The sequence below is a fragment of the Chinchilla lanigera genome, unplaced genomic scaffold, assembly GCF_000276665.1.
Source record: "Chinchilla lanigera isolate Chin_1 unplaced genomic scaffold, ChiLan1.0 scaffold00040, whole genome shotgun sequence".
NCBI classification, from domain to species: Eukaryota; Metazoa; Chordata; class Mammalia; order Rodentia; family Chinchillidae; genus Chinchilla; species Chinchilla lanigera.
The window spans coordinates 9,860,808-9,872,183 of NW_004955441.1; the positions used below are offsets into that span (position 1 = coordinate 9,860,808).

Genomic DNA, 11,376 nt, shown 5'->3' on the forward strand with positions numbered 1-11,376 from the left:
CGGAGCGGGGACGCGGGGAGCCCGCGGGCCGCGGACGCCTGTTGGCGCGTCCCGCCCCGGGCATCGGCAGGGCCCTTGCAGCAGCCCCCGGGAGGTGGCGGGAGGGAGGGTAAGCCGGGGTGCGGCGGCGAGGGCTGGGTGCGGGGTCTTCCCCAGACTCTCCGGAACCCCGCTGGGCTTCCGAGGCGCCCCGAAAGACTTTCCTCAGAGGAGGCTGCCGGCCGCTGCTTCTCCTGCCCACTTCGCTCCCGTCCCCGCGCGGGGCACCCTCGTGCCGTGCACCCTCCGTGGCGCCCCCCCGGGGACTGGGTTGCAAGTCTGGGGCGAATCATCTTTTCACAAAACCAGAATTCCTTGCTGCCTTGGTTTTGTGCCTTCGATCCCCTCTGTGCGCCCCCAGCTCGGCTGCAGCGCCGACCCTCGGAGCGGGCAGAGCCCTTCAGGGCCCCGCGGGCCGCAGCACCCCGCGCGCTGCTCCTGGCGCACGGAGTGGGTCCACCGTGCAGGGACCATTCTGATCCCCCACCGGCAGGCAGTTCAGACACCCGACCCCGCAGCCCAGCCCAACCGGAGCCAAAACAGGTGAGTTTTAAGGGCAAGCTACGTTCGATGCAAAGCAAATACTGGGAGAAATAATAAGGGTGGAGTGGGTACGGTCATCTGACCACTGAATAACCCGGCTGGTTCCTGGGAAGGGTTTTACTTCGCCCTCCACTTTCCATAATTTTGTAGGATTGTCCCTCGCCCGCTAGAGGTCACCATAAAGAATTATTTGCTCTGGTTCTAGCGTGGATTCCCTAGTGAAAAGGCAGACGCCTAAAAATTAGAGGGCTGTCTCTGACAAGCAAGCATCACTCTGGGTGGTTCTGAAAGAATGAAAATCTCTGTTGAGTTGTTCATCCATAGACCTGAATAATTTATCTCGAAAGCACTTAATGTGATTAAAAACTGAAAAACAAGACTTGTTTATCTGTGAAATAGCTAAGCGAGAAAAATATCGAGGAGGAAGTGAATTTCAAAACCAAATGGAAGGAGGTGATGGCCACGAGTTGGCAGAGGGAAAGAGCGAGGGAGTCCAAACAGCGTCTCAGCTGGGGAGGATTAAAGTTGTAAGAAGGCGAATGCGTTTGCCTGGCTGAATGGGGTGCTCAACTGCAGTATGTGGATTTAATCCTGTAAGCAAGGGGCCCTCTGAAGCCTTCCTAACAAATGACTTGAAGAAAGCTTTATTTCAGGGAGATGCCTTTGCCCTGTGGGTTATTATTTCTCTTTTCTTTTTTGTGCGTTTTGAGACTGGGTTTCGCTATGCAGTTCAGGCTGGCCTTGAACTCGAAGCAGTCCTCCTGCCTCAGCCTCCCAAGGGCTGGGATACAGGCATGTGCCAGCCGCCACGATCTACCGACCTGTGGGTTTTTCTAAAGAACAGGCCGCTCCAGCAACCCGGGAATGGAAACCCCACCCCTTGTCAATAGAATAAGGAAGTTCCCTTATGAGAAACACAGACCAAGACAGTAGCGGGTCTTGGTAGCGGATTTGGTACAGGGCACAGAGATGAGCCTAATTCACGCTAGCCACAACCAGTTCATCAGGAAGCTGTTAAAAATACCTTCTAGAAACTTCAAAACAACAGAAGTGAGCAGAACTGTTGTGTCAGTTATTTGCTAGAGCATTACTATATTTATTTCCTATGTGCTCTATCCAAAATCCCTTTACAGTCTGTTGATTGAAGCGGTTGAAGAAACATCTCATTTTAAATTACATCTGAGCTTAGAAAACAAATTAATTTGATGACAATACAATTTGTGACTCCTAAGTATATTTTCATAAAATTTTTAGATAAAGGTTTAAATCATTTCATTTGTTTAAAAAGTAATGTCTTATTTGATGTTAGTATCATCAGCCACTGCTGCCGCAGCAGTACCCAGCTCATTTTCTTGAGCAAAGAATGCAGCAATGTAGAAATGATTGGCTTCTCTCAATGTAATTGCGTTTAGAAAGCATTCTAAAAAACAGTTCTATACCTTTGCATTTTGAGAAGATTGTGCTAAGAATTATGGCATCTCCATTCTCTTTTAGATTTAGGAGGACAGGGTCTTCATATGTAAATCTTTAGAATATTAAAATGTAAAGGCACCAGGCAGAATTCTAAGAGCTTGAAAGAACCTAGAGGTTCCCTAGCCTCAATTTATCAACACAAAGCTGGGTGTGGTGGTGTATGCCCCTACTCACAGCACTCTGGGAGGCTGAGTCAGAAGGAGCACAAGTTTGAGCCCATCCTGGGCAATTTAGCCAAGTAGCAAGACCCTGCCTGTCTCAAAATTTAAAAAAATTTTAAGGGGGTCCTGGGGCTGTTGCTCAGTGTGAGAGTTCTGGGTTCGATCCCCAATACTAAAAATATATATCCATTTTAGAAAGAATAAAGAACAGCTGGAAGTTGATTCAGATTCCCCAGCAGCACGGCAGGGACAAGGCTAGAACCAGGTCTTCCAGTTTGCGCACTCTAGTCACGCTGTCTCCAGCACCTCGACTGACGCACACCCTTTACGCCCGTCTCTTTGCATTCCAGCTCTCTCATTCCTCTGCATCCTGTAAATCCACAAGATGGCCCTTCCTCTTCACCAAGGCAGTCCCCAGTTCCGAGTCCAGAGGGACTACAGAGATATGCAGAATTGCAGACTGTCCATACACTGAAGTCCTCATCGGCCCTTAGGTCCCTCCCAAGATTCAGCCTGGCCGCACAGCTCACCTGCTAAGTGACAGGATCAGGCTCCCTAACCTCTTTGAGCCTCAGTCTTCTCGTCCACAAAATGAAGGTAATGATACATAGGGGAAAAGAGTGATACAGGCCAGGCGTAGTGGTGCATGCCTGTAATCCTAGCACTCAGGAAGCAGAGGCAGGACGGTTGCTGGGAGTTCAAGACCAGCCTGGGCTACATAGTGAACTCAAGGCCAGCCTGAACTATACAGTGAGACCCTGTCTCAAAAAAGAAAAAGTAATAAGAATTACACGTGAGGCTAGGGATATAGCTCAGTGGCTTAAGCACCTGCCTGGCAAGTACGAGGTTGTGAGTTTGATTCCCAGTACCGGAAAAAAAAAAAATAAAAAAAATAAAAATGGAACCAACCACAGAGAGGTAACATGAAGCATCCAAAATTCATTGAAAAATTGGGACCCTTACCTGACTAACCCTAGGTTGAAGACAGATTTCTCCATCACTTTGCAGTGCGTGACGATATGTCCAGGAACTCTGAACACCTTGTTTGCCTCAAAGCTTTGGAAATCAAGATACTGGGTGGGCACTATTCTTCCATGCAGCTTACTTAGCAACACTACTTTAAAAAGCCCTTACTAAGGGGCTGGGGATTTAGCTCAGCGGCAAAAGCACTTGCCTGGCAAGCGCAAGGTCGTGAGTTCGGTTCCTGGTACCGGAGAAAAAAACAAAAAAAAAACAAAAAAACCAAACAAAAAAAATAAAAAGCCCTTACTCTGCGGTTAATTTGTATTTGCACCTATTTGTGTTTGCGTCAGTTTCGGAGCCTCTACAGAATTAGTAGATGCTGTTATTAGAAGGCAGCTTTTTGTGTAGCCTGGCACAGTGGTGCACATTTATAATCCCAGCTACGCAGCTGAGGCAGGAGGATCTCAGGTTCAAGGCCAGCCTGGGCAACTTAGTGAGACCCTGTTTCAAAACTGGAAAGGATTGGAGATGTAGCTCAGCACTGCCTAGGTTCAATCTCAAGTACCACAGAAGAAAGAATTCTAATTTTAGTCAGGCATGATGTCGCATACCTATAGTCTGTGAGTTCAAGGCCAGCTGAAACTCCATAGCAAGACCTTGTCTCAAAAACACAAAAAAATGTTTTTCAATGAGGGCTGGGGAAGTAGCTTAGTACAAAGGGCCTGGGTTCAATCCCCAGTGCCATAATTAAATAAAAAAATGTATATTCGTGATCCTAAAGCTGCTGCTCATACAGGCTTCTATAGAGCCATTTCTTTTTCTTCTTTTATTCTGTGACACAGAAACAGAAGTATGTTGGTAAAAAAAAAAATGAATAAATAAGTATGACTTGTAAAAAAAAAGAATTATATTGGTCACAAACTCAGAAGTACATTCCTCTTTCTTTTTTAGATAGGGTCTTGTTGTGTAGTTCAGGCTAGACTTGAACTCACTATGTAACCCAGGCTATCCTCCTGCCTCAGCCTCCCAAGCTACATTATTCCTTCTTTATATTAAAAAGAAAAAGGATGAATGATGAGATTTATGAAAGAATTCATAAAATACATTTAGGGACAGTTGTTTCTTGGTCAAGTGAATGGGAAATTTAAGATATATATGAAACTTAGCTGTTCTTGATTACTATAAGCCTTTGCCTTTTTTAAAAAACATGTACAAGGGTTTTGTTGTGTTTTGTTTTGTTTTGAGACATGGTCTCACTATATAGTTAAGGCTGGCCTTGAGCTCATGATAGCCCAGGCCTCCAGAGGGCCGAGATTACAGGTGTATGCCACCACACCCAGCAGGGTTATGCTTCTAAAATTTTTTTTTTTTTTTTTTTTTAGGTTTTAAAAACTCGGCACAGACAGGCGTGGTGGCACACACCTGTGATCTTAGCACCCAGGAGGCTGAGGCAGGAGGATCCTTGCAAGTTCAAGACCAGCTTTGGCTACAAAGTGAGCTCAAGGCCAGCCTGAACTGCAGAGTGAGACCCTGTCTCAAAAAAGACAAAAAAACAAACAAAACAAAACACTCCCAGCACTTATTCTCCTCCCAGACTACATTTTTCTTTAGGCTATTTTCTTTCCTTCTTTGGTCTTTTTCACCTTCGAGGCTGCACTGCTCTCTCTCTCTCTCTCTCTCTCTCTCTCTCTCTCTCTCTCTCTCTCTCTCTCTCTCTCTCTCTCTCTTACACACACACACACACACACACACACACACAAGCCTTCTTGGGCTTCTTGCTGTGTCCCCCACCGCTCCGTTGCACTAGGGCCTTGACACCTGCTGCTCCCTGCCTGGAACACTGTGTCCCAGAGCAGATGTGGCTGGCTCCTTATCAGTCAGGTCTCAGTTCAAATGTCATTTCCTCAGACAGGCTGTCCCTGACCACCCACTGCAGCATATCAACCTATTTCTTTTTTTTTTTTCATGCCTTTAACCCAGTTAAATAAATCTAACTTGGGGACAGAGGAAGAGAAGATAAGATGATAAAAATGATCAAAGTGTGTTATGTGCATGTACAAATCTGCTAAAATAAAACCCACTAATCTGTGGGTAGCCAATTTTTTGGGGGGTAGCCAATTTTTAAGGGTGGAAAAATACAAACAAGTGTACAGATGAAAATGTAAAAAAAAAAAGGCCAGGCATGGTGGTGCACACCTGTAATCCCAACACTCAGGAGGCTGAGGCAGGAGGATCGTTATAAGTTCAAGACCAGCCTGGGCTACAAAGTGAGCTCAAACTGCATAGCGACACCCTGTCTCAAAAAGACCAAAAAAAAGAAAAAAATCTAGCATGGAGCTGGCTGTATCACTCAACAGCAAAGCAGTTGTTTTATCATGTGCAAGGCTAGGTTCAATCCCCAGCACCACCACCAAAAAAAATTGTCTAAACCCATCAAACGTCCAGCATGCAGAGTGAGCCCTGACATGCACTGTGGACTCTGGGTGGTAAGGACGTCAGTGCGGGTTCCTCAGCTTCAGCCAGTGCACCCCCTCGGGCTCGGAGGGGCTGGGCATGCGTGGGCCGGAAGTACACAGGATATCGCTGTGTCTTCAGTTTTGCTGCAAACCTAAAACCACTCTGAAAAATAAAGTTAATCATCTTGCTCATTTGCCTGTTACTTATTTACCATCTGTCTCCCGGCTAGACTGCTCACTTCCCTTGAAAGCCCCGACCCTGGGGCCAGTTCACAGCTGATACCCGCTCCTAGAGCAGTGCCTGGCTCCTTATCGAAGCTCAGTAACTATTTGTTGAGAGAAGGAATAAATGATTATTAGTGTTGATTTAGATATTGTTCTCTGAGCGCTGAACTGGCACTATTCACAGATACGTCAAGTGAGGCTAGAATTGACCAACTGGGAAAATTCAGGCTTTTTTAGAAAAACCACTTCAATTTTGGCATCTTGGTGGAGATCTTGGCACTGCCTTCCCCTGCACCGGCAGTGTTTGCCAGCCTCCGGCACCGAAAAGCACTGCAGGAGCTCTGCTCGGTGAGCAGACCCCCAGCCCCGGTGGGTGAGGTCCCCTGTCACTCTACCCAACAGATGAATCCGGTCAGAAGAGTTCCCACATCCGCCCCCGTGGTGTCCAGTCCGGAGCCGAAGGAGGAAGTTGATGGGGAAGTGGCGGGGGAGGCCTCTCCATCTTTGAATACTTCATATGGGCAAACTGAATTATATCCCAAGCTATTACATTTTTCAAATCTGTCCAGAAGAAACTAGATGTGCATTCAGGAGGCCCACGCCTTGGCCCCGGAACTATAGAAAATACAGAAAGAAACATGTACAAGGCTGTTGCCCTGGCGGTAGATTGACATCTCAGAAAACTAAGCACCTGCCTGGGTGCTCAGGACCCAGGGAAGACGCCTCCCAGCAAAGCCAGCCTTGAGCCCTGGCCAGAAGGAAGTGGGGGAGCCTGGCAGGAGAAGGGAGTTCCCTGCTCTGCCCCTTGTCCTATCGCAGAGAGCCTGAGTGAGGGGTGTACGCAGGGAAAGTCGAAGGCATTTTCAAATTGAAAGCTTCCCACTGCATCCTGTCCATTCTGCACTGGAGAGCCGCCTTTACCAACGTTAATGAACACAAATGGACTAGTCTGGGAGCCAGCTTTCGAAAACACCTGCTGTTCTTGCCCTCTGCCCCTCTAACAATCTATTTCCAGTCCCGGGGCCCCCTCCCCCTGCCCCTGTGCCCAGTACTATTATTTCTGCCTAGGAGGAAAGATTGGGGCCGGGGTTGACTGTAGCAAAACATATGGTATTCCTGGAAATGATCTTTCCATGGTAGGTGCAACCAAAATAGCATCGGCTCCACGCTTAATAATTGATACTCTTCAATAGCAACTGGGTTTTTTTCCAAAGTGCAGGATTTAAAATATTATTTTTATAGTACTGGATTTTAAAACTTCAGCTCTTAACTAGAGATACAAACCATCCAAATCTGGTGTGTACAACGTCTCATTGCCCTTCTAATTTTTTTTTTTTTTCTCTTTTTGATACAGGGTCTTGCTATGCAGTCCAGGGGGCCTTGAGCTCACTTTGTAGCCCAGGCTGTTCTTGAACTCGAAACAATCCTCCTGCCTCAGCCTCCCAAGTGCTGGGATTCCAGGCATGTGCCACCACATCTGGCTGCTCTCCTAGATTTAAAAAACAACCAAACAACAAAAAAATCCTCAGGGATTTGCCTCCATTTACTCTTGGGATTATTCTTACGTGTTATAAAAAAAAAATCTCAGTGAAAAACTGAAAGATACTGGCATCTGTAATATTTCCAGGTGTTTTGTTTTTATTTTTTGAAACAGGGTTTATTTTGCCCAGGCCGCACTCAAACATCGGGGCTCAAGGAATCTTCCTGCTTCAGCCTCGGTGACTAACACTTAGCGTACGCACCGCAGCACCTGCCTGACTTGTAGTTCTTAAAGACAGCGTGGATAGACTCCGTTAGGCGGGGGTAAGCCCATCTCAGGCCTGGGTCAGAAAACAGAGCCTATGGCTCAGCAAAAACTGGTGAAATAAGTGCCTCTTGCTGCTTTTGCAGCAGTTCAGAATCCCGTTTGCAGGGCCGTGGCTCCGTGCTGCTGTGTAGCTGAGGAAAGTCACGTCCTGTCCCTCTGCTTACCATTTGCTGGACGTTTAGGTCTTCCAAGTAGGATTTTTCCTTTCCCAAGGAAAGTAATCACAAAAATCTTCAGAGCACAGGACACTGAGAAAAGCTTTTCTACCCTTTTCACTACCTGCCATTGTGATGAATGAAACTGCAAAAACAATTAGAGCAGGCGCCCGTGTAAATCTCCAAAGAAAAGCAAATAGGCTTATTACTTTCCTTGGAGGATGCCAAGGCAGTCCCTCTTCCAGGTCCAGCAACAGCAGCGTCAAGGGATTAGCAAACAACGCCGAGCTAGTGTCGATCTCAGTAGCAACGTTCTTGTGGAGAAGGAAGAGCTCCTGCATAACTTCCCTGGGATCAGCGTGCATCCAGATTTTCAGTTTGTATTTCATTGTGCTTTCACCCTTGTAAGCAAATGCACGGGTGACATTTATATTCTACAGAGATTAGACATTACTCAGACGTCCCCTGATTTACAGAACCCTTAAGGGAAATTCCAATTTTAATGGTAGCAGTGAAACCATCAATTCTCCCAGACTTTGAAAACTCCAGGTATACAAAATAATAATGCCACTTCATCTGAGTCAATCCCTCTGGGTACCCGAGGAGGCATGGGCTGCCGCCTCCTGCCTCCCTTGCGGTGGACCCTCTTTTCTTGAACGCCGTGGCAAGGCCTCCATTATATATTTAAGGTACTTTCGAGGATAGTATGAGAACTATTCAGGATGCCAGATTCCTGTTGAGAATTTGAGGATGGATTAGGAATTACTGAGCATGGGTCAGTCAATCTCAATTTAACAAATGTCCTTAGAACAGAACATCTCAGCATGGCAGCAACGGGGTGGGACACACACACACACACACACACACACACACACACACACACCTGTAATCCCAGCTCTCAGGAGGCCGAAGCAGGAGGACGGCTGCAAATTCATTTCCACTCTGGGCTACATAGTGAGTTTTAGGCCAGCCTGAATTACAGAGGGAGACGGTCTCAAAATAAAACTGAACATCTGCTTGCTGAGAACCCCGGCTTCAGTTGGGACCCCTGCCTCTCGCTCCTGGTGTGGGACATTCTGGCTGGATTAAGGCCCTAAGCACTAAAAAGACAGAAAATAATAGATATGCCGGAACAGCAGTCAGCAAACTGTGACCTGTTTTTGGTTTTTTTCTCAGTGCTGGGGATTGAACACATGACCTCACACATACTAAGCACCTGCTTCACTGAGCTATATCCCCAGCCCTAAGGATCTATTTTTGTATTTCTGTGGGGCTCTTTTCATTATTAGGGACTGAACCCAGGGGTTTGTGCATACCAGGAAGTGCTCAACCATTAAGCTACACCCCCAGCCCTTTTTTCTGTCTTTTTGAGACAGGGTCTCTCTATGCAGTTCAGGCTGGCCTTGAGCTCACTTTGTAGCCCAGACTGGTCTCAAACTCTAAATGATCCTCCTGCTTCAGCCTCCTGAGTGCTGGAATTACAAGGATGTGCCACCCCACCAGGCTCCAGTCACCTGTTTTGTTTTTCTGTTTTGTCTTGTTTGAGACAGGGTCTCTCTCTGTAGTGTAGGCTGGTCTTGAGCTCACTGTGTAGCCCACGCTGGCCTCAAATTCACAGTGAACCTTCTGCCTCGGCATGATTATACGTGTGGGCCACCATGCCTGGAACAGTGACCTATTTTTATAAACAGGTTTTTATGAATAAAGTTTTTATATGTTGACACCAAGTCTCAAAAGCATAAATAAGTAAATAAATATACAGTACCTTTTTTTTGGAGATAAGAGTCCCGCTATTTAGTACAGGGTGGCCTCATACTCACTTTGTAACCCAGGCTGACCTCAAACTCATGGTGATCTTCCTGCCTCAAGTCTCAGGAGTGCTGAGATGAAATAAATAGATAAATAAATAAACAAATGAAATGTATAAGCATTACTGGCACCTGGCCATCCCCATTCTTTTACACATACCTGTGGAGACTCCGTGCAGGGGAAGAGCTGAGCAGCTGTGACAGGCTGTGTGGCCTTCAAAGCCTAAAGCATTTCATCTGGCCCTTTGTGGAGAAAAACTGGCTGATTCTTTTTCTAGAAGAATGTGAAGGTGTATATTACTGTGGAGAGAATGACATTCCATGACACAGGGAAAAAAAATACGCTGGGTATGGTGACACGTGCCTGTAATCTGTTACGCGGGAAGCTGAGGCAGGAGCATGGCAAGTTCAAGGCCAGCTTGGGCACCTTAGTGAAATCGCAAAATTAGAAAGGGCTGGGGATGTAGCTCAGTGTTAGAGCATCTTTGGTTCAGTCCCTACCTAGTATCGTACATATATAAAAGGGAGCTTCCTGAGAGGCCAGTAGGAGGTTTGGGAAGGTGCAAGGATCACACTAGGAAGTTAAGGCAATGGCCTCCAGGGGCCACTAGCACACACCTAACCCAACCAAGACTCCCAGCCCATAGAAGGGCTTCTCCAGGCTCAGCGGGACCCTCAGAAGCACTCTCCGGATAGCCACTCAGGACAGAGAGAACAGGACAGAACTTGCAGGGTGGAGGATAAGGAGCACCAGGAGCAGCTTTTGGAAAAGTAGGCCCAGCCAACCGGAAGCCCAGAGGGTTGGTGCTGAGTGACCAGGAGAGCGGGAGAACTTAAATGAATGGGAGGCACCAGGATGCTGGCATGCCAGGCTGGTCTGCGGGGCAGTGGGGGTGCTGGCAGGATCTCAGGCTCACCCCCTTCTGCACCTCAGGCAGAGAGAAGTGCAATTAAAGAATCCCAGGCTTAAATCAGGCATGGTGGTGAATGCCTGTAATCTCAGCACTTGCGAGGCTGAGGCAGGAGGATTGCCATGAGTTCAAGGCCAGCCTGGGCTACATAGTGAGTTCAAGTCCAGCCTGAACTGCATAGCGAGACCCTGCCACAAAAAGCCAAAAAAAAAAAGGTTCGATGTAAATAAATTGAATCCATTCTGAACCATATTTTTTTTTAACCACCAAAAATATGAAACAAAATACAGTACAGGCTGGGGATATAGCTTAGTGAGTGGCACAGTGCCTGCCTGGCAAGCATGAGGTCAGCAGTTTGATTCCCAGTACCACAAAACAAAACAAAAATAAAAATAAGTTCAAAATATAGTACAGTACAGTATGAGGAGACAACACTAAGCTTGCTTGAGACGGCTTCTGGTGTGGAGGGCAGGATGGAGGGTGGGTGGGGAGGGGTTATTGTTTGGAGGGAGAGGACCCCTCACGTTTGACCCCCCGAAAATCTGTGTAATGTCACTTGTTTTTTCCTGCTGTATCCCTCAGGGTTTACTAGAGGAACAGATATAATACAAGATAAACAAGTGTACAAAGAATTCCAAGTTTGGCTTACAATGGTCAGCTACAGAGTTGCATGAGGAAGCGTGCAGAAGGTGTCTGCACGCTGGAGATTGAAGAGCCCAGCCCCGGGCCTGGAGCTCGCTGCAGTGTCCGTGCAAGTCCGTATCAAAAGGCTGATGGGTCTGCGACATGAAGGCCGGAGAGCCAACACCAGAAGGCTGAAGAGTCCAGACCGAAG

The 11,376-nt window shown here is 47.1% G+C and overlaps 1 protein-coding gene across 1 annotated transcript; it reads left to right on the forward strand.

Moving 5' to 3' along the window:
* Window positions 1–11,161, forward strand: LOC102016102 (collagen alpha-1(III) chain-like; the record flags this gene model as incomplete). Its single annotated transcript, XM_013517512.1, is given in 2 exon segments — window positions 1–582; window positions 11,124–11,161. Coding segments are annotated over 2 exon segments (592 nt in total), but the record flags the coding sequence as incomplete, so codon positions are not given.
* Window positions 11,162–11,376: the final 215 nt, after the last annotated feature.